Raw genomic sequence first — 24,683 nt, forward strand, 5'->3', positions numbered from 1 at the left:
TGTGTGTGTGTGTGTGTGTGTGTGTGTGTGTGTGTGTGTGTGTGTGTGTGTAAAGAATTGTCCTTGGAACAGCCTGGTGGGCCAGCAGCAAGTGGCCAGTGCAGCACTCTGGGAGCTGACCCTGGCCTGACAAGCCTGAGGTTTTAGCCACAGGGTGGGCCTGACCAGCCACTGGCTGGAGGGACTTCAGATCACTAGCAGCTGTGGTGGTTTCCAATATTATCAACACATAGATGCTAAGGACACAGTGCAGTGTGGACTTTGGGATCCAGTAGTTCTGGGGCTAGAAGCCACTGAGGCCTTGGGGCTGTGCAGCCCCCGCCACGTGGCAGCTTCAGCCCCTAGCCTGCAAATTGTAGGGGGACCAAGCAACCAGTCTGAGGGGTAATCACTCTTGCTTTAACCTGCTTGGATCTGGAATGTGGTGTAGGGTGGAGATCCTGGGGTGTGCGACCAGCTTGCCAGAGTGTGTGGAGGCTTCAGAGAGAGAAACCAGCTAATAACTTCGGCAGCTAATAACTTCGGCAGCTGAGAAAACTCCAGCATTTGGGATGAAGCTCCCCTGTCTGGTAGCAGAGTCCTACTGTGACAAAAAGCCCCAAAGTCAAGTAATTGAGTGGTAACATGAGCACATGAAGGAAGCAAAGTAAACAGAGCAACCCAACTTTACATTCCTATTTTGGGGACAAAAAGGATCAAAGCATGGAACATGAGGAAGACAGTGAAGTCAGAACTCCTGCATCAAAAGCTTCAAAGGAAAATACAAGCTGGTTACAGGCCATAGAGGACCTTAAGAAGGATTTTGAAAAACAAATAAGTGGAGGAAAATTTGGGAAAAGAAATGAGAATGATGCAAGAAAATTAGAGGGGGGATGATGGAAGGGAGAGCAGGCTGGAGGGGAGGGAGGTTGGAAGCACCCACTTTTGAAAAGGGACAGGATTAAAGTAGAGAATAGAACATGTGGGAGGTGGGATAGGAAAGAGGGAAATATAGTCAGTCTTTTGCAATATATCCACTATGGAAATGTTTTGCATAGCTACTACACATGTACAGCCTATACTGAATTGCTTATCTTCCCGGTAAGGGTGGCTGACAAGGGAGGAAGGCATTAACATTATTTTACATGTAACTGGGAAATAAGACATACAGGCACTGGGGAACAGAGATTCTACCATGCCCTACTGGAAAGTGAGAGGGAGTGTGGGAGAAGATATGGGAGAGAGAAGATTGGAGGAGGGGATATTTTGGGATGGGGGGTAGGGGAAAAATGGGGAGAAAATTTGTAATCAAAATCTTACAGATATGAATGATGTAAACTAGAAGTTAATAAAGCATTTGATTAAAAAAAACAAAAAAGAATGGTCCTTGGAGAAGGAAGGCTTAGGTTCCAGTCCTATCTGATGAATTCTGTCAGCAAGATTCATTCTCAAAGATTATGACTTGAAGAGTAAGTCCTTGCCTACATTGGTAGAGGTAATTTCTTCATCATCCCTATATCATTGGAATAAAAAATCCAGTCCAAAGGAGGAAGAAAAAAAGAGAGGGAGAAGGAGAAAGAAAAGAACAGATAGAAGGGAAGGAAATGAGAGGGGCATTTGAGAAGGACAAGAAGAAACACACTAGCAGGAGATTTTAATGTCCCAAAATAGAGAGAAACAAGTAGGAAAATACAGAGATGAACAAATTGTTGCATGAACTAGATTTGAGTGGCCTATGACAATTTAAAAATGAGCAAATGGATTTAAGATGTGGACTTTTTTATAACAATTGATAATATGCTATGTCCCAAAGGAATCCTAAACCAAGATACAAATGTAGATATAATAATCTATCCCCTATAGACCATAACACAATCATTCATTAATAAAGGAAAGGACATAGATCTAAATGAAATCTAAGTAATGGCATATAGAATGATGAACAGAGGAAAAGAAAATAATAGAAACTATGAATAATTAGTTTAAAGATAATTATCACTATAAAAATATGGCAAACTGTGATACAACTAAAGTTGCAACAAGTTTAAATTATGGAAAATAAAGAAACAAGGAATCAAGTTAACTTAATGGTACTAAAAAGACTAGAAAATAAACAAATTCCTAATCATAAAAAAGTACAATGACACCTTAAAATAAAAAGACTGAAATACGCTAAAAATTGAAAAAATCTTTAAATAAAAATAAAATTGACAAGCTATTAAGAAAATCATATTGTCAAAACAAAAAATAACAGGATGAATCTATGACAAAGAAGTCAGCAAGAAATTTGACAGAAACTCCAATATATAATTTCATACCAGCAAAGTAAGAATTTAAAAGATATTGATTAATGTATTTCAAAATTCTAAATATGCACTTTAACAAAACAAGAGAAATTCTTGCTCCACACTTAATTAACTGTGTGAAATTGGTCAAGTAAGCCCTCAGCATTTTTCTGGGATGATCCAATGGTATTATAAATAATTCAGTCACAGAAAGTGAAATTGATTGAGTCATTAATGGAGCTGATGGATTTACTAGTAAATTTTATTAAATATTTAAAAAGTGATTAGTACCTTTGAGAACAAAAAAAATCTCATAAAGATGATTTTAAGAAATTCATTTTTAAAATGCAAACAGAGATATAATACTCAAACAAAGGAGAAGTTAATTTCCCTTCTCCATACTATTATGTAATTATAGGCAATAAGATGAGAGGGAAATCAAATGTATACATATTGGCAAAGAGGAGATAAAATTATCTCTATTTGCAGATTGCATGATGATATACTTAGAAAACATGTGAAGTCATCAAAGAAACCAATTGAAGTTTTTTTTTATCTTTAATGATGTATGATAAAAAATAAATGTACAAATGCTATAATCATTTCTATGCAAGAGGTATTAAATATTAAAAACAACAAAATAAGGAATAAGGGAAATTCATTAATATAACTAGAAAATACATTAAATTTTCGGGAATGAACATACCAATGAAATAAAGGTTTATATAAATATATCCATAAACATTTTCCATAAATAAAGGGAAAAATAATTTGAAATATTTATTGTTCATTCCAATGAACAATTACCAAGCCAATATATTAAAAGTGATCATATAACCTAGCAAAACTTGTAGACTTCATGCTTAATCGCTTAATCAATGTATCACTGGGATACTTTTTCAAAATAAGAGAATGCAGTGTCTTGGAAACTCAGAGAGCAGAATATTCTGAGGGATAAGATAGTCAGCAGCATCAAATGATATTGAGAGGACAAGAGAAATGATACAACATCTCTGCTCTCATGTCAGAGTTAGAAGAATTAATAAGGACTACATATTAAATATATAATTACACAAAATCATCCTATGAGATGTTTATTTATATTTCCCCTATGTCACAAGGATTCAGTTAAAAGAGGCAGGGTGAGAAATGACTGTTATATAAAGACAAAAGGCATTTCAGATTTTGTGGGAGGAAAAAAATCAAAAGAAAATTTGTGGTTCAAAACAGTTGTTCATTTTTCCACCACAAGTTTTCTCTCTAGGATTCTTATAAACTTAGTGATGGAATCTGCATTTCTTGACTCTGAGAAAAAATTTCTTTTGATGATAACAAACTGGTTTGCCTATATCCCTCAAAAAACTTTACCTCCCACCATGAAAAAAAGGCAATAGGAGTAATCCACATAACAGGGGTCCCAGGAGAGACCCAGAATATCCTTATAGTAATGATTTTTTTTTGCAAGAGAGGAAAGGAACCAGTGGTATGACCTGGATAACTTTGGAAGATGTAATAGGTGGCAGATAAGAAACAGCTATTTCTTCATATACAAAAAAAAAGCATAAAAAAAAGGTCAAGACACTTTAATAAAGCCCAAACCACATTTGTGCAATACTAATGAGAATGCTAATCTCCAAAGACTTTTGTTCTTACTTATAAATAGCTTTATCTTCTTAATTGGTAGAGATAATTTGCTTCCAACTAATTCCTATGAGAAGCTGCAGACATATTCACAGTACAAAGAGAAAAACTTATTAGAGTAATATGTGTGTTTACAAATTAATTTTCATGAAAACTTCCCCATAATAATCAATTTCAGAATTAATTTGAAGTTTGGACTGTTACAAATGTCAGAGAACTAAAAGAAAAAAAATGATACTTTTAAATTTGGCCAAAAAATAAATCTGAACTATACAGAAATAAAGCACTAGAATGCTGTTTTATCTGATGATCCAAATGATTCTTTGCTTAATGCAATATATTTTATCTGTTTAAATAGTTGAACATTCAGTGATTGGTCCATTACTGAAAGTTAATATTGTTTGCTCATTAGGAATGTATCTGATTGCTCAACATTCAGCCTGAATCAACCCTAAGCATGGATTTGATGATACATACCGTGTTTCCCTGATAATAAGACCTATCCCGAAAATAAGCCCTCCCCTTACTGTGTAAGATTCCTCTAAAATAAGCCCTCCCCCCAAAATAAGCCCTATTGAGATTGCTATTGTATTGAAGGTGATCCCCTGCGCTACACGCTACATTACGGTACCCTCTGTATGCACCGTTCCCCCCCCCCCCCGTAAAACGCACGCTGCGCTCCAAGCTGCATCCAATCAGAGCTACAGCAGTGAATGCATCATCCTGTTCTTCCCCAGTGATTTGCTTATTGAATAAAGGTACATTTTTTTGTTCACATTTACCTGTTTATTAAAATTGCTGTCAATGTTCATTAAAATAAGCCCTCCCCTGAAAATAAGCCCTCTGGTGTTTTTCTGTCCAAAAAATTAATAAGATAGTGTCTTATTATCGGGGAAACATGGTATATTGAAACTACAGCTTAAGTACTTTTTTTTCTTCTTTGAGGCAACTAGGTACAGTATAGTGTATGGAGTGCTAAACATGGAATCAGGAATACTTTAGTTTGAATCCTAGGTAAGGCACCAAACTGACCCAGCCTCAGTTTCCTCATCTTCAAAATGGAAATAATAATAGCATCTACTCCATGAGGTTAAGGTGATCAAATGAGATAAATCCCTTTCCAAATTTAAAAGTATTGTGTTTTTTTTAAAGCAATCAGGGTTAAGTAACTTGCTCAAGGTTACAAGGCCAGGTGTTTCTGGGTGGGTGCTAAGTGTCTGAGCCCTGGATTCGATCTCCAGGTCTCCTCAACACTGGAGCCGGTGCTCTTACTTGCTGTGCTACCTGACTGCCCCTAGTATTGTGTATTTTAGACTTTAAGCCTAATTTTCTTTCGAAAAGAACTGATTTACTTAGTACTATATGATAGATATATAGATAAAGCACTTATTGCTTACTATGTGCTAGTGCTAAGTGCTCATAATATAAATACAAAGAAGAAAGACAATTACTGCCTTCAGGAAGCTTATACTTTACTGAGAAAATATGCTACATATTGGGAGGTGGGGGGAGGCAGAAAAGCCTTAAGGAAGAGTACCTGATCAGAAGACAATCTGTCAGTGGAGGAGAAGCAGATGGAGTCAAAACAAGAGTGAAATGAATTATGGCTTGTATCCTTCCTAAAATGGTGACCCTGAGGAAGCAGTTAACAGTGAGCATAGGACTAACTTATTTCAAGAGACCTATTCAGATTTTACTCAAGCTAAGCAAATGTGATTGTCACAAGAGCTTCACCAAGACCCAAAGACTTAATCACAATAGTAGGAACTACTATAATAAAACTGATATGAACTTCCTAATACTTCTACTTCTCTGTGGCATAAAGCTGGTCTATATAATAAGTATGGCACATACTATTTTACTTACCCAAACTGGAAAATGCAAAAAGAGACTTTGTAGTTAACTTGTATCAAAAACAAAGAATGGAAATTTGTGCCAGTATTACTTCTATCATGATGGAACTGAGTGTCATGATCCTACTTGCAATAATGGAGTAATATTGGGAATAGATTCTAGGAAGATGGTGGAGTAGGCCAGAAAATTCCAAGCTCTCAAGATTTTCCCTCACAAAAGAGTTAAAATATCACCTTAGGGCAAACAAAGTGTGGGTGGAGATATATAAGAACTGGGCATAAGCAGTGTCTTCCTGGGACAATTTGAGAAGATTGGAAGAAGAATCCCAGGATGAGGTTTGATCCCTGTGAAAAGCAAACATCTCCAGTCTAGGTTCTGTTTTAACAGCAAGTGGCAAGCCTCTTGAGCAACAAGTGTCAAGACCTAGGGTTAGTTGGTTTGAGATGCTGCCTTGGCCCCAGCCACCAGAACTTTTATGCCTGGGATATTGAGGGGAGTTGGGCATTTGAGCCAAGGAAGATCTAGGGAACCTCTGCTGATCAGAAATGCCACACCCAACTGTGCTTCAAAGAGTGGAAGGGACAAGAAGGAACCAGGACACACCAGGTGAGTACAGAAGTAGTGGGCAGAATGCCCCTGGCTATGAGCACTTATAGGAGGTTGGAGGTTTGGCTTTGGCTTCAGCCTAGAGGGAAGAATGGAAGATTTGGGGCAAGAGGCATCCATTTCCCATACCCCAGGGCTAGAGGAGATTACAAATAATTAAACTATATCAACAAAAATTGCACAGGCAAAGGAGAAAGAATCCAAACATAGAAACCTATTCAGGAAATAGAGATGCCCAGGGTTCATCTTCAGAGGAGGATACTGAAGTAAAGAAACCCTTAATGAGTAATGTCAAATGGTCACCTGCACAAAAAGAATTCGTAGATCTTTTTAAAAGAGTTTAAAAATCAAATGACAGAGATGGAGGAAAAACTAAAAAAGAAAATAAGAATAATCCAAGAAAATCAAGAAGGATATGAATGAAAAGTCAACCAACGAGGAAAGGTGAACCAGAATTTTAAGGAAGAAAATGACACCTTGAAAATTAGAATTGGGCAAAGTGAAGACAGTGAAATTATAAGAGATCAAGAAATGATTCAACAAAATATGAATTATGAAAAAATAGTGAAAGTAAAACATCTTATAAGAAAAATAACAGATTTGGAGAATAGATCAAGAAGAGAAAATATAAAAATAATTGGACAACCTAAAAGTTATAATCACAAAAAGAATCTTGATACAATAATACAAGAAATAATTAAAGAAAATTGTCCTGAAGCATTAGAACAGTGGGGGAAAGTAGAAATAGAAAAACTCCAATGATCACTACTTAAAAGACATCTTATGAGGAAAACTCATAGGAATATCATAGTCAAATTCCAAAAGCCTCAGCTCAAGGAAAAATATTAAAAGTATCAATATTAAAACAATTTAAATATAATGGTGCCAAAATTAGAATTACACAAAACCTAGCAGCAGAGACATTAAAGAACCACAGGTCTTGGAACACAACATAACGAAGAACAAAAGAACTGGGGCTCTGGCCAAAAATATCACTCTGCAAAGTTAAATATTAACTTGAACAAAAAAATGGAAATTTGATAAACTCTCAGACTTTCAAAGCTTTGTTAAAATAAAAACCTGAAGTTAATATATGATTTGGCATATAAGAACCAATAATAAGGCATAAAAGAAAGACTGATTATAAGGGATCCATAAGGACAAACTGTTTACTTTTTTATATTTGTAAAATGCAAAACCTATGTCTAAGATTCTTATTAATAATTGGATAGTTCATAAGAAAGATTGGGATAAACATGAGCATGATACGAATTTAAAAAGTAAAACCATTTAGGAATAGCTTAAAAGAGTAATTATTTTATACAAATGAGGTGCAAGAGAAATTACTGCTACAAAGGAATTAGATGGGGGAAGAGGGCTGGTAGTTCTCGTAACCTACTTTTTTCTGAAATGGGTTTAACAGGAACAATACATATATATTTAAGAGTTTAAAAGTCTCCTAAATTCAGAAGAAATAAAATGGTAAGTACATAGGGAGGGGAAAGAGGAAAAGGAAGGGATTTTTGGAAGGGAGGGTGAGAGAATAGGTAATTAGGAGTATAGAAGGGTGTTTAGATTTATGGGAAAGGGAGGATAGGAGAGGGATTTTTGGAGGGGGGTCGACAAGTCATAGGAGGACAAGGGTAAAAGTAAAGTAGAAGAGGCAGGAGGGATAGGAAACAGGAGATATACACGTACATAAAAAAACAAAGATCAGGAGTAGAATAGGTTTGGGAAAGCATATGTCTCTATATGTATGTACATATGTATTTGTGTATGTATATATAGCTGTGGAGAAACATCTAAATTTCATTGTAGCCTTGTGGGGGAGGGTATGTACATATTTGTAGCTGTAGAGAAACATATCTAAACTTTATTGTGGCCTAGAGGAGGAAGATTAGGAGGAGGGAAAAAAAGAACAAAGTTAAAAAGTACACAGCAGAAAACAAAAGAAAACTCAAAGTAGAAAAGAAAAGATGGACAATTCTCTACACAAATATTATTTATCACATAGGCTTTCTTGAAATGAAAATTTATCATTATTTATTTTGAATCATTTCTTATGCTCTGCTATGCACATAACATGCTTTTCTTTCTAACTTTGCATTTAAGTTCCAATATTTAATTTTATGATATGTTGTTGTTTCTTTTCTCTATTCTCTGTTTGAGTCTAAAATAAAATTTTGAGAAAAAAATAATGGAGTAATCTTTATTGAAGGATTTCCTGATGAAGTTACAATAGGCATGTGAAGTACTACTGAAGCACCAAATTGTAAAGCAACATCTTAAGGAGTTCAGATAGTAAGGGATTTGTATTTGGGAGTATATTTATTTTTCTAGTTCCTTTAAAGACTCTGAGTTGAGAATTCAAACCCCCCTAAAAAGATATCCTTGATTAAGAAATTAAGAGAAGATAATTTGGGATGAAGAAAGACCTTTTATAATATGAGGGATGTAAGCTAAGTCTTGAAGGAAGTCAGGGAAACCAATGAGTAGAGGTGATCATTCTAAGCAAAAGGGGATGGCTAGTAGAAAAGCAGAAACAGAAAATTTAGTGTCATGAGAAAGGAATAGCAAGCAGGCAGTGCTCTTGAATGATAAGGTATATTGAGGGGAGAAAAGGAAAAAAAATAAACACAAAGGTGATAAAACTTCCTAGATCTTGCACTGAACTAATGAAAGTGGGTCCTGAGTCATTTTACTTTTTGAGTCTAGGAAGGCAGAGTGGTATAGTCCTTAGAACATTGTAATTGGAATTGGGAAGCAAAGCTTTGAATTCTACCTCAAACACTTACTTATTAGCTACTATGAACATTCCAGATAGTCATTTAGAAGCTCAATTCCATTTAATCCAGGAAACACTGATTAAAGGCATATAGATACTGTGAAGCAGTTTCCTCATCTATAAGATGGAGATAATAATATTTATATGACTTGCTTTCCAAAATCAATAGTAGGAAAACATGTAGCAAACTTTAAAGCACTACCCAAATGCCAGCTGTCATTGCGAATTCCATGACCTACTAACCCAGTCTCAAAGCCACATCAAATAACAAAATTTGACCTTTAATTATCTCTGAAGTTACATTTCCTACAACCAAGATCACTTTCTCTATAGAGCAGAATTTTGTTCCATTAACTTAGTGGATCCACCCATCCTAAAAACATCTGTCTTCACCACTAAATTTCCAAAATACTCATGACTTCACGAATGTAATCATCAAATAAATAAATCAACAAAAAGAAATGTTTAATACTTATCATGAGACAAGAGTTGGGCTCTAAGTTTATTGGGATACCCATAGAAAAATAAAAAGAGAACTTCCCCACTTTCAAAAGTTGATATTCTAATTAGTAGAGGCAACATATGTAAGAGACTATTGCTCAGGAAAGAAAGTTTTAGTCTGAGGAATTATTGATACACAGAACCTTCAAATATATGCTTTCCATGAACAATGATATTACCTTTTTATTTTATTTTTAATAGTATTTCATTTTTTTAAATTATATGTAGCAATACTTTTAACATTCACTTTTATAAAATTTAAAAAAAATTTCTATCCAAAATTTTTTCTGTCCTTCCCTCCCCTCCCTTCTTCCTAAAATCATAAGTAATTTGATATAGGATATATTTGTGCAATCATGTAAAACATACTTCCATATTAGTCATGTTGTGAAAGAAATCAGAGACCAAAAGGGAAAAGAACATGAAAAAATACAGAAAATGAAAATAGTATGCTTTGGTTCAGTCCATTAGTTATTTCTCTGGATGTGGATAGTATTTTTCATCATGAGTAGTTTGTAATTGTCTTGGATCATTATATTTTTGAGGAGAGCTAAATCATTCACAGTTGCTAATCACACAATATTGCTGTTACCATGTACAGTGTTCTGATTCTGCTCATTTCACTTTGCATCAGTTCATGTAAAAGTCTTTCTGGGTTTTGCTAAAATCCACCTCATTCAGCTCATCATTTCTTATGCAGAGTAATATCCCACTACATTCTCATACCACAATTTGTTTAACCATTCTCCAATAGATGGAAATAGCCTCTACCACACAAAAAAGAGCAAGTAACAATAGTATTGATTGATTACTGTGCCTAGAGTAAGAGATGGAAAAGAGAAAGCAAGGACAGTGTGCAGGTGGAAGGCAGATCAGTTGACAAGATAGCCTGGGTAGATGACTGGATGTGATATGAAATAAAGCCTGGTCTGGGGTTTTGGTTTAGCCAGATGTAGAGGGTTAGATTTTACTTATTCAATTGCCAATCATTCATTGGTAATTACCAATTACCAATCACATCCTTCTGTGTTCTTAGTAAACTTATACTTGAAAAAATTATTTACTCATGCATTTATAAATCACTTTTTTTTCCTGGGGGGAAATCCATCCAGGCAGCCTAAAAGCAATCCATTAATCAATAAGCATTTACTAAGCATCTGCCATATGTTAGGCACTGTGCTAAGTGTTATGGATACAAAAAGAGATAAAAGATGGCTCCTGTCTTCAAGGAGCTTGCAATCTATTGGGGAAGTCAACATGCAAACAAATATATACACAAAGTGAACTATATACAGAAAAATATAGGAAATAATTAAAATAGGGAAGACACTAAAATTAAAGCTTCCTGTAGAAGGTGGAATTTTAATTGGAACTTAAAGAAAGTCAGGGAAGTCAATGGTTAGAATTGAGGGAGGAAAATGTTCCAGCATGAGGGACAGCCAGAGAAAATGCCTGGAACTAAGAGATGGAGTAACTTTTTGGTGGGACATAAAGGGTGCCAGACTGCAGGATGACCCTCAAGCATTTATTGACCTTGTCAAAATGGAGATGAAGTTTGAATTGTCAATATATTATGTCTAATCTAGACTTTCTTTTCAGAAATTAATAGATAGGGAGGGTTATGGGGACCCTCCTAAAAGTTCAGCTAATTAATCTCAAAGAATTCTCCACATTCTCCAGTACAAAACTCTCAGAAAGTCCATGGGGACCACAAGGTATATCCAACTATGCCAGAGTATCCCAAGTGTTAATAAATGGCTTTCAGAAATAGACAATGTGAACCTAAGACCACATCCTAAGGATGGAACAGTCCCTGATGACCTGGGAAGATTTAACGATATAAGAAATAAGACCCTTTGCTACTGGACATCTTCAAGTTTGAAAAATGGTATTAGTATGGTGAAAGAAGCATCATAGATAGACATGTGGTATTATATTAAGGTAGAGAGTAAGTGCTTGAGGAAGCATTTATTTTAAGTGATATGTTAAGTAAATCAATATTAAACTGGGAAAAACTATGTAGAGAAGACATGAGTGGAAAAGATTGATTAGTAGTATGGGAGGGAGGTAGACAGGCAGACAAACACATTGTCTAAGACAGAGAGAGAGATAGCATGATAGTTCTAGTATCTAGTATGAATGACAAAAAGTATACTAAGTATATTTGGTCTTGTACCTTGCACTTCTTATGTAACTTAGATATTTTTAATATTTTATTTGGTTGGGTTTCTCTATCTTACCCAGACTGGAAGTACAGTGGTTACTCACTGGCTTGATCCCAATGCTGTTCATTTTGTAGCTTTGATGTGTTCTGTTTTTCTGAGCTGGTCTGGTTCACCCTTACTTGGGAAGCCTAGAATTTTTATGCACATCTGATAATTGCCTTTAGTTCTTCTGTAGGCCAGAACCCCCAAAATCAATAGGTCTACCAGCCTCAACTTTTCCTCACTTTTAATAATCATATCTATGTGCTACTGTTCCTAGCCTGGATATTTGCTGAGGTGTTCAAAGTCTGTTTCTGGAACTAAGTACTCAAGTTGATGCAAGGAACCTAGAACATAGGGACTACTCCATATGACTAGATAGAATATTTGGCCTAAAATCTACTAGATTATTGATATCCTCATGATTAGTTTCTGGTCTCTTGGATAGGACATCTGTGTGAAAAACACACAAAAGAGTTTGTTTAAAACATCTAAGCTGTACAATTGGTCCTACCTATCCAAACTTGGGTAACTAGGTAGTGCAATGGAGAGAGTACCAGGTCTGGAATCAGAAAAATTCATCTTCCTGAGTTCAAATCTGGCCTCAGTCACTAGCAGTGTGACCCAGGGCAAGTTATTCAACCCTGTTTGCCTCAGTTTCCTCATCTGTAAAATGATCTGGAGAAGGAAATGGCAAACAACTCTAGTATATCTGCCAAGAAAACCCAAAATGGGATTATGAAAAATTGACCACTGACAATGAGTGAATAATAGCACAACCCAAGCCTACTCACCAAGAACCAGGGAGTTCCTCAAGGAGAGATAGTCTTAAGGTCACCTGTTATTCTTCAATTCTGAAGAGGTTAGTTATTCTCAAAATTCAAATAACTAGAGGGAGTCCTTGAGCAAAGAAAGAAGCATTCCAGTATTTGTCCATTACATGGAATCTAGTCTGCTCCCTTTGATTTCCCACATATTTCCTAGATCCTCACTCCTTAACCTTAATTGAGTGATATTCTTGCTTCAATCTTTTCTCCTTTAGGCTTTGTATGGACTAACTCTTGGCAGTTGCCTGTGGATTGGATAGGAAATACATCAGCATTACTTTCTCCCTCTAGAACATGTCCCCCTATTTCACCAATCTGGATGCATTTCCTACCCAAACTATGACTCACAACTCTGCTGCCTCCCATCACTCACCTTGGATGCTTCACTCAATCATTCTCTCTACCTGCATTCTCTTGGACTCTACACTGTTGATTCTTCTGGGCTCATACAACATAACTGATCTCTCGTCTATTCAAACTCTTAAAGCTTACCGTACAACAACACTAGATCTCCATCCAGCCTCCTTCCTGGACCATGAAGCAGATGAATTGAATTCTGTAGCCCATTTAAATCATCCAAGACCATACACTTATTTGCAGAGCACAAATTGTCACGAATATCTTATCATGGTTTTACAACATTATTAGATGTCAAAATATGAAAGTTAAAAGTTTGGAAAATGTACTTTTAAAAAATTAATCAGGATTTTTGTAGCATCACATATTATTAATTCATTTTACTTTTCCACATTTATTTTCCTAACAGAGACTCAAAGATTTAAAACAAAGAGAATTTGCACGAAATGTAGCATCTAAATCCAGGAAAGATGAAAGAAAACAGGAAAAGGCTCTTCAACGACTACACAAGCTGGCAGAGCTACGGAAAAAAGCCACGTGGTGAGAATGGAATTAAATGTTAAACTTTTTTTTTTAATATTACAAAAGAAAATTGGAGGTGGAAATGAAGGGCATATTTCTATTTATATCCACTCCCAGAATAAGGCACATACATTTTCATGGCTTTCCGTGGGCTGTAAGCAGTAATTTGAATTGGAATTTTATGCAGAAACCTGTTTAAATGCACATTTCAGAAGAGGCTAAAATGACACATATTTTTAGTTTATTAAAAAAATATATACATGTTCTATTTCTATTTAAACTATAGTGGTTGAAAGCATTGGTTGACTGAGTGGATCTCTTAGTGGAAACTTGAAGACACTTGATTAAAGATACCACTGCACCATCTCTTGACCTTTGCTTTCAAATTGCTCACCAGTGATTTGTTCCAAGAACCTACTTTTAGAATTAAAAAATGCAAATATATTTAAGAATATCTTCACAAAAAATATGCTTGTTTAACCAATGAAACCCAAATCAGTATCTACATTAAATAAAGTTGAGCTATATTTAAAGCATTCATCATAACTAGTACTTTTTGATCTGATCATGGTTTGAAAGCCACATAGCAGATGCAAGCATTGTTATCCTACAGGTTCATACCATGAAACTATTTCAAATGAGATCCTTTTAGACACTAGCAACTTAACCATTTTATAGAAGAATTATGATAGAAACACCTTATACCCAGTTCTGTTTTATAGTGAATTGGATGGTAGATTCCAGCAATGCTTTGCTGATGCCAAAACTAGAGGCACCTAAAACATGAGATTTAAAACCATTTGAATATGTATATCAGTGTTTTTGGTAATCATTTTCAAAAGTATACACCATGGAAAGTAAATATAGGAACCCGTTTGCAAATGTGATTATGAAGTTAGAACAGACAAATGTACCTACTGTTATGTTGTGTCAAAGTACTTTTTATTCATACAATAGGGAAACATCTACTTTATTTAAAACTGATTCATATCTAAAAGAATATCTTTCCCTGAGTTGCATAAGTTGTTAAGATAGTAACATACAATAAGCTTAAATATTTGTCTTCTTAATCATCATTCTTTTATGTGATATATTTTATTTTGTTTTGTTTTTCAGTGCTCCTGGAAGTGGTCCTATGTTCAAGTCAACCACTGTTACAGTGAGAGAGAATTTTAATGAAATTTCTCAAAGAGATATGGAAGATTCAGTAAATAAAGAAGAAGAATTAAAGGATACCTTGATTCACAGTTATCAGAATGCTAAAGATGCTGATTCTGTTGCTTCAGTTCCAGAAAGTTCAAATAATCATAAGACAAAATCCAACAGTGTAGGAGACCATGTTCCAGGAGTTCATGGGCAGAAGGTTGGCTTTTCTTTTGCCTTTCCAAAGAAAGCATCAGTGAAGCTGGAATCTTCAGCTGCAGCTTTTTCTGAATACAATGATGATGCTTCTGCAGAAAATGGTTTTAACAGAAAAAGTAGGTTTGTCCCTGGAGTTTGTCACCAACTATTGTCTTTAACAACAGAAGATGTTTTGAATCCTGAAGAGAAGCCAAATGCATTTCCTCCACAAGGGGAGATGCACTTTGAAAAAGAAGAAACTCCTCAGACTACAGAAACAAAAGAACCTGTGAATAAAGATGATACTTTATTAGTGCTCCCTTTTTGCCAGCCAAAACTACCTTCATTGGCTGATTCTGAGGGTTATGCAAATCCAACTGTATTACCAGATCAGAAAAAACCCAAAGATGCCATTACTAATCAAGACACATCTGTAGACTCTAATGTATCTGAACTATTAGGAAATATATCAACAGTTATTTCCAGTGATAATAACTGTTTTTCTTCACCCACTATACAAGAGGAAAATCCTAAGAATGTTTGCAGTGATTCATCCCTTATTGAACCTGAAGGTAAAATACTGGAGCCTGAAATTTTGGTCTCTCCAAATATTGAAGAGGTCAACACAACTTTGAATATAGAGGACATATGTACAAGACCACGGGAGCCTTTTGTACCTGTGCTTAGCAAGTATGGATCAACAGTTCTTCAATGGCCATCTGAAATGTTGATTTATACAAGTACTGAACCATCAATTTCTTATAGTTGTAATCCTCTATGCTTTGACTTTAAGTCTACCCAATCAAGAAAAAATCTTGAGAAAAATAAGCATAATTTAAATGTCCTTCATTCTCAGCAGATGACTGAAGATTCTTGCAGGAATCCAGATATAGGTTGCAGGGATGATTCCATTGCAGGGGCCAATGATTATGAAACTGGAAGTAGCAGAAATGAGTTTAACCATGCCATGTCACTTATAACTGACAATAATTTTACTAAAGACTGTGATTTTGGAAAGAGCAGGGAAGATATAGGCACAAAGACTGAAGATGATCCATATAGGATTGGAAAACCAGATAAATTCATCTTCACTAGAAAACAAATAAGGCAAGATGCTATAGATGAGAAACACAATAAAACATGGTTAAAGGATACTCATGAAAACTGGTTTCACAGAAATAGAAAAAAGAAAAGAAGAAGAAAGTTATGTCAGCATCATTATGGGGAAGTAACCAAAGAAGAGTCAGATGCTTCTTTCAAAATGGACCCAGAGACTAATAAAGTTGATTCAGCAAAGAACCATGAGTTGGAAGCAGCTTCGGAAAAAGGTAGTGATGAGTGTGAAAATACCTGGCTAACTAAAGGGCACTTACAAGAACCACGTGAATTACCTGACAAAAGGCCTAAATCAATGCCCATCTATCTACACAAGAAAAAAGGAATGTGTAGGATCTGGAATACGAGGCAGAACAATGGTGAAGCTGTCAGTTCTAAAAATTTCCATAGAAAGAGCAAAAATATTTTACATGGGCCAACAAAACAAATGTTCAATTCTGGAAAACATAATTTAACATACTCCAGAACATTTTGTAGTTGGAAAGTCAGAACATCTAGCTGTAGTCCAGACCATAATTGTTTAGTACACCAAAATGATGTGAAATGCCTGGGTCAGAACTCATCCATCAAAAGAGGGTATAATTCACTTATTAATGAACCTGAAAGATCTTATCGAAAAAGGAGACAGTACACAAACTCTTGCTCATCAGATGAAAGCTTGTACAGACAGAACTGTTTCACTGAACAGCATTTGAGACCAACAAGGACTTTGGGTAAACCCTATAAACCCAAGAAACGAAGGAGGAAAAGAACTAGACTTCATTCTGGATTTAGAGACCAGGAGCTAAGAAGAAAATTAAGTAATAGCTGTTTGAAAGAAAAATCTTTGTCAAACCTGGGTGAATTAATGACCCAGGATGAGACAAAAGAAGCAAAACCACAACCCATCATTGATTTTGCTTTAAATATAGAGCAAACAGAGGCAGAGGAGAACAAGTTAACTCTAAATTCCTCTGGTTTCATTCCTCCAGAAACTAACAGAGAGATTGAGTATATGCAAATGGAGAACATTCCAGGTAAATTTCCAGAACCTTTCAAACATTCTCCTGATTCTACGTTTGAACTCAAACATTCTCCAGACTCTGTGTTTGAACCTAGTGCCCTGTCAAAGCTACCAAATGGGAACATGATGGAGCAAAAGGAAAAACATGAAAGTGAAAACCTTCCTCCTTTGAAGCTGCCTAACATTGAAAGGAGTTTTGGTCCACCTCCACCCAAATCCTTCCTTTGCCATTATGAACTTGCTGAGGCCCTCCAACAAGAAAAGGTGAATGAAGCAGCAAGTGAATGGCTTAGATATAATTCAGGAATCCTTAACAGTCAACCACCATTACCATTCAAAGAAGCACATATAAATGGTCATACCTTTTTAACTACAGAGCAGATCCTTGCCCCATTAGCTTTGCCAGATCAAACATTTCTGATCCCTCTAGAAAACCATGAAAAATTCAAAGATATGCCATGTGAGGCCTACCAGCACATCATGCCCCCAAGTTTGCTGCCTACCAAGGTCAAGTTGACCTTTGCTCCACCTGCCCTGCAGCCCGCTAGCCCTCCTCTGCAGCCTTTGCCTTTGCAGCAGCCCCTGTGTTCTACCTCGGTAACCACTATTCACCATACTGTTCTACAGCAACATGCTGCTGCCGCTGCAGCTGCAGCTGCAGCTGCTGCTGCTGCAGGAACCTTCAAAGTACTCCAGCCCCACCAACAGTTTCTCTCCCAGGTTCCAGCTCTCACCAGAACACCTTTACCTCAGATATCAGTAGGACCCAGACTTTGCCCTGCAAGTCACACGACTTTTGTTACACCTCCTCAGTTGCCTATCATTCCATCATCAGTTCTTCATCCCAGCCACCTGGCCTTCCCCCCTCTGCCCCATGCCCTTTTCCCTTCTTTGCTTTCACCTCACCCCACTGTCATTCCTCTCCAACCTCTCTTTTAGTCACCAATCAGAGGGGGGGAAGGGAAGATCCAAGGGAAAGCTACTCCTATGTCTGTAAGTGCTCATTTCATTTGAAAACTGGCTCTGTAAATGGTGGAAATCAACAGGCCTAAATAAAGGCCTCATTAATTTGAAATCATTTACTGTAAGTGTAATGATGCAAATGTATCCTTAACATTCTTACCCATGATATAATTAAAGCACTGAATAGTCGCAAACTAATATGAATATATACTGTATATTAAACTATTAAACTGTCTTAGATGATGTATAATGTACATAAAATATATTTATAGTACTGTAATTTATGTTGTAAAGTACTCCCTTTTGTTTTTTAATCTTTGTGTACTTGCACCTATTTAATGTTTAGAAAGCGGATGCACTATGTTTTGTACTATGTTCCTTGAAACTGTAAATCCAGTGATGAAATATCTCTTGCAATAAATTTTTGTTAACTATTTAAGCATATCAGGAATCATTTATTGTAAGTTGGTTTTCACCATTTGAATAACACCTGCTTCACTTGCCTTTCATGTTTGGAAAATTGGGCTTTCATCTTTCCTGGTTAGATCCCAGAAACTTTAAAAGAATTTATTTTACATTTCTTTGCTTGCCCCAAATGGGAAACTCACTTTTACAGTGAGGAATGGAAAGTAATATATTTATTTGTGTCAGTTTCATTAGGTCTGGCAATACCTACTTTTAGGATAAATTGAAATTTCTCAATTTTTGGACTGCATTTTATAGGTGAAATCCCCCAAAGTTAAATTAAAATATATTATTAACTGTTTAGGAAAATTAGTTCAAGAATACTAAGGTGTGTTGTTTCAAGATTTATAAATAAAACAGTACTACTGGTAATAAAAATAGTAGCAAACAAAAAATGCACAGCTCACCCTGTACTTATTTTAATCAGTTAGTCAGTTAATAAGTATTTGTTAAATAGCTATTATGTGTCAGGGTGCGGTAGAGATACAGAGAAAAACAAAAGACGGTCTCTGCTCCCAAAGAGTTCACAGTTTGATGAGGAATACAATATGCAAATAATGATATACAGCCAAGTACTAACAGGATAAATTAGAGATAATTAGAGTGGGAAGTTACTACAATTAAAAGGAATTGGGAAAGTTTTCCTGTAGAAGGTGAGATTACATCAATTTAACATTGTATGTGTCAATTGTCAGGTTCACCCTACTGCAATTTAATGCAACAAACATTTTTTAAGCACTTGCTACGCGTTAAAATTCTTAAGAACAATTTTCCCTGCCCTCATGAAGCTTACCTTCTAGGGATAGGTATAATTTGCAAATAACTAAGTAAATAAAAACTAGTCTCAGGAGGGAGAGAACAATAACAAATAGTAATATGAGAAAAATCTTGCCACAGGAAGTGGTAATTTAAATGAGCCTTTCTGTATAACCAGTGGAGGTTTTCTGTGTTGCAATGCTTCTGGTAGTATCTGATAAAACCTTAAGTTCAAAAGATACTATAGAAAATGAAGCCACAAGATTCAGATACTGGTGGGATGTGGGGAGTAAAGAGAGAAGTATGAGCTAGAATATGAGAGTGTCAACCTCCTCCCAGAAGTCAGGAAGAAGAGTATATGAAGTTTGAAGTATGATAAATAAGGAGCAAATTGGTACCATTTTGAAAATGTTGGAAATAAACTTCCTATAGGCCATTCAAATGGAGATGTCTCACAGTAAAATAGAAATAGGGAGAAAGGACAGATTTGGGCATATGTGTATATTATGCATGCATTATGTACATATATGTACATGTACATATATATAATATATATGATTTATCCATATAGTTGTAATAAAGTTAATGAAATCAATCAAGGAGTCTAGTATAAAGAGAGAAGAGGGATAATGCATCACATTAAGAAATATTTACCTTTAAAAAGTGGGATGAGGAAAAGAAGACAACAAAGGATAAATGGAGCAAAAATCAGAACAGTTTTTTTCTGTCCAGGTCCTGGAAACAGGCTCCACTGTGTTCTGGACTGGTTAACTAAACATAACAGGTCAATCTGACATAACAGATTCAATTCTGGCCACATTTTAAGGTTGTATTAAAAATTTTACCATCCCAAGGAGAATGGCCAGAACCGTGAAGTGTATAGATATCATATCACTTAAGAAACAGTTAAAGAAATATTTACCCTGGAAAACCAACAAATGAATAAGGACATTCTATTTATCTTCACATTTTTTAAGGGCTCTATTCTGGATTGGTATTCAAATTAGGGTATTAGGTAATTTAGCTCTACAGGAAAGAGTGGATGTGACGAATGAGTGGATATTAAAGGCAGAGTTATGCTCCATAGTAAGAATTTTCTAACCATTAAAACTGTCTAATGATAGAAGGGACTATTGAGTTAAGTAATCAGTAGAGGAAAACAACCTGTCATATATGGTAAGAAAATAATTCTTCCATTGGATGAGTAGTAATTGGACCAAGTGACCTCTAAAAGCCCATTTTTACCCACATACTATCAGTCAATCTCTTTATTGAATCTGAAAGTTAACTATTAAAGAAAATGCCTTAAGTATTTTTTGTTTGTTTATTTCTTTGTTTGTTTCATGATGAATACCTAATAGAAAAAATTCAGTTACTTCTGATAAGTAATGAACAGAACTTTTCTGGATAGTGTGATCTGTCATCAGATCAAATGAAAACATTGGTTTTTGATAAGCCCAGGCCTTCCTAGAGCCAGTATTTACATAGAATAGAATTGAGGGTGGAAGAACCACTACTCTGAGTATAATTTGCCAGGATGTGGATGTACTCCCTCAGATCATTTGAGTAGCCCTTTTAAAATAATGTACCTTAGTGCTGCTAGGTGATGCCATAGCTAAATCATGGAACTTATAGTCAAGAATTCCTGAGTTCAAATGCAGTTTTAGGCACTTACTAGATGTGTGGCCCTGGGTAAGTCATTTAACTTCTTCCTGTCTCAATATCCTCATCTGTTAAATAGGGAATAATAGGTTTGCTGTGAGGATAAAACGAGATAAGATTTGTAAAGCACCTTGCTAAAGTACTATATAGATGCCAGCTATTAAAAGGAGAGAAAATTATGATATTCTGGCCTTCACTGATTACAGCTAACGTACCTAATACATTATCACATTCTAAATGGGAAAAGTGGCTATTTTGACATGCACTTGCTTCTTATAGCTCTAATAGAAACTGAGGTTCAATATCAATCATTACTAAATGAGGACTACAAAAAATAAGGGAGAAAAATGTTTCTATTTTAAATATAGGAGGGGAAAAAATGAATTGTAGTTTTACCTGATTCTTTACCAAAAGTGTTAGCAATTTAATTGTGAATTTAATGGAATGGTTGAGAAAGCCTGAATATATCCTTTCAAATATGCCAAATAGAGAGATAAAAACAATAAGCTAAGTAATACTATTTTGACTGTTTGGTGTTATTCTATTCCTACCATGGGTCCCCAAACTGGACACAGTAATTTTTCCCCAGGCCAAAAACCTGGAGAATATTCCTCCAAGAAGAAGTGAGGATTTCTATTGGGTAATGCTGAAAAAAAATTTTTCCCCTTAGGACAAGTTTAATAGAGCTACAAAACATAGGATGGTCTTGAGCCCAAAGAGGTGATTATGGTACAAACAATGTTAACACAGCACTTGGTCATTAAGACTGAGAAAGAGAGCTGGCAGACTCAGCCAGTGGGCTGCTGCCCTGGGAAAGGGAGGAATGATCTGGATGAGTCAGACCCCACGAGCAGAGGGCATGCCTAGCTACCCCATATTGCCTGGGCTCCTGCTACAAAGACCTTCCAGTTGAAAGGTTGGGGAAGATCAAGCACATTTGTCCTGCAGACAGTAGCTAGCAATTCCGCAGGCCCCATGGGCGGTGGGAGAGGAGAGGAGGAAGAGGAAAGCAGCTCACTGCTGCTTGGAGAAGTATTTCTTACTCCCCTGAACATCAGGCTTGATGGTGTCACTCCCCAGTTTCCAGCCAGCAGAGCACACTTCGCCATACTTGTCTGTGAACTGGAAGGCCTGGACAAGCTGAAGAGTTTCATCTACAGAGCAGCCCACAGGAAGGTCATTGATGGTGATCTAGTGAAGGATCCCCTTCTCATCAATGATAAAGAGACCCCTGAATGAAATTCCCTCATCTGCCTTTAAGACCCTATAATCTTGAGCAGTGGTGCATTTGGGATCAGACAACAATGGGATGTTCACAGCCACCAGTCCACCATTCTTCTTGACCGTATTGACCCAGGCAAGATGACAGAAGTGTGAATCCACTGAAGCACCAATCACCTGCCAATTGATTTTTTTTAATTCTTCAGCTCGATCACTGAAAGCAATAACCTCCATAGGGCGCACGAAGGTGAAGTCCAAGGGGTAGAAGAACAACACAATGTATTTCCCTTTGTAGTTGGAAAGGCTGATGTCTTTGAACTGCTAATCAGGCATAACAGCGGTAGCTTTGAAATTGGGGGCTGGGTACCCAGTCTTGGCATTTCCAGCAGACATGTTGACAGCAACAGCAAGCCTCCACAGACTAGCTTGGAGGAAGGAGGAACATGTGAGGACAATCTGGAGAACGCCAATGCTGACAATTTTTAATCTACAAAGCAATATCATTGCTTCTCATGATAAAATTCAGCAATTTACTCAAAATAAGAATATCACTCTCCACTTCTTCCCGCTGGCCATGCTTATCACTTTCCTTTCTTTTGTCTTCTTCTTCCTCATTCTCATAATATTATATATTATCCTCCTTCCTCATTTGCTCTATCCTTTTCGTTCTTTTCCCAATGCTTCCCCTTCCTCCTCTTTCCCTGCCCTTTTCTCTATTGCTTTCTTAGTTAAAGCCATTTCAACTTCTAATTCCTACATTTCTTTTTCCTCTTCCATTCAATTCAAAAAGTATTTATTAGACATCTATGGTGCCCATGGCTCTGTATAAGGCACTGAAGATATAAAAAATGGAAAACAATAATAAAAATTAAAAGGCCTCAGGAGGCTTAATATGAGGTGGAATAATGTATGGGAAAAATATGACTCTGGATAGAATGTAGCTCTAGCAAATGAGGATAAATATAAACATGCTTGACAAAAAATTGAGGAGTCTCAGATAGTAGCCAGGAGGAAAGAAAGCTCCTTGTGTAAAGGAAATTAGGCCTGAGTAAGGTGTCAAAGAGAAAGATTTAAACAGTCAAGTCATGTGGGAGTGCATTCTAGGAAGAGGATATTCCTCACAATCTCCACAGAAAAGGAAGGTAAAAAAGAGTAGGGCAAAAAGACTAGGGAACAGGGAGTCATCAAGTTTGGCTGGAACATAGATCGTATAAAAGGAAACATCATAGAACAAGGACAAAAAGGTAGTTTAAAGTCAGTTTCAGAAGCAGTTAAGTAATAGCTAAATTTATATTTGATCCTATGCAGTCTTTGCTATTTTCTGAGCAAAGGAAAGAAGTGACCAGTCAAGGTACTGGGAAGATTAACTTGCCACCTATATGACGGCTGAACTGAAAAGGACAAAAAAAAAAAAAAACTGAAAGTAGGGAGGACAGATAGAAAGCTATTGCCTGTCAAGATGTCAAATTTGAGGACCTGAGTGATTAGAAAATCAGCAAAGCAAGTTGACAAACATTTATCATGTAGCTATTATGTTCTAGGTATTTTGCTATGCATTAGGGATGCAAAGAAAGACCATTCCCTACTCCTCCTAGGACATTCATCCCCCCCCCCCAAAAAAAAAACAACAACAAGAAGGAAGACATACAACAGAGATAATGGATATAGAATCTACAAAACTCAGTAAGTGATTAGATATTGGGGCAGAGAGAGAAGGAAGAGTCAAAGACGTCTCCAACATTTTGAGTTTGGGTAACTGGATGAATGACCCTATATATCGTTAACAGAAATGGACAAGTTGAGAGGAGGGACAAATTTGATTGACTTCCCTTTGAAAACAAACTAACTTTGAGATACTATAAGCACATAGATATGAAGATGTCCAATAAGCATTGGAAATGTTATACTCTCTGTCTTTCTCTGTCTCTGCTGTCTCTCTCTATCTCTGCTGTCTCTCTGTCTCTGGCTCTCTCTCTGTCTCTGTCTCTGTCTCTCTCTCTGTCTCTCTCTCTCTCTAAGAACAAGATAGAAAAAATTTGAACTAAGAGTCTAGTACTGTTAGGTCAATTTTGAACTCCTTAAATACCTGGATGGGAATTATTAATGATGATGTCAATTTGAAAGGAGGAATACAATTGAATGCTTCAGTGGTTTGTGTTTGACTCCATGCTATTTAAAATTTTTATCCACAACTTGGATAAAGGCATAGATGGTATTTTGATTAAATTTGCCTATGACAAAGCTCAGAGGGATAAGTAATATAATCGAATCAGGATCCTAAAAAGATCTTGACAGGCTAGTATACTGAATGGAATATATAAAGAAAAAATAAATAAAATGAGGTATAAAATCCTTACATCAGGTTTCCAAAAATCAGTTTCACAAGTACATTTATTGTCATATAGCAAGTACTTTATATATGCTTGTTGATTAAATGACTGATTAATTCAAGATGGAAGAGGCATGACTAGATCATAATTTGTGTGAAAAAGATTCAATATTCTTTGTATCTCCAGAGCTTAGTACAGTACCCTGCACAAAATATATATATATATATATATATATATATATATATATATATATATATATATATAT

The 24,683-nt window shown here is 36.0% G+C and overlaps 1 protein-coding gene and 1 pseudogene across 1 annotated transcript in view; one reads left to right on the forward strand and one right to left on the reverse strand.

Annotated features, from left to right (window-relative positions):
- Positions 1–18,417, forward strand: part of ZNF804A (zinc finger protein 804A) — a 460,506-nt gene extending 442,089 nt beyond the window's left edge. The window contains exons 3-4 of the mRNA XM_069064510.1: positions 13,449–13,579; positions 14,678–18,417. Of these exons, the coding sequence (XP_068920611.1) occupies positions 13,449–13,579; positions 14,678–17,960 (3,414 nt within the window). The 3' untranslated portion in view covers positions 17,961–18,417. The remainder of the gene's footprint in view (positions 1–13,448; positions 13,580–14,677) is intronic.
- Positions 18,418–21,881: 3,464 nt separating this feature from the next.
- Positions 21,882–23,299, reverse strand: LOC138143288 (peroxiredoxin-1-like; annotated as a pseudogene).
- Positions 23,300–24,683: the final 1,384 nt, after the last annotated feature.

This window comes from Petaurus breviceps, unplaced genomic scaffold, assembly GCF_028583685.1.
Source record: "Petaurus breviceps papuanus isolate PSGF00001 unplaced genomic scaffold, PetGlider_PUasm1.0 90638, whole genome shotgun sequence".
Taxonomy (NCBI): Eukaryota; Metazoa; Chordata; class Mammalia; order Diprotodontia; family Petauridae; genus Petaurus; species Petaurus breviceps.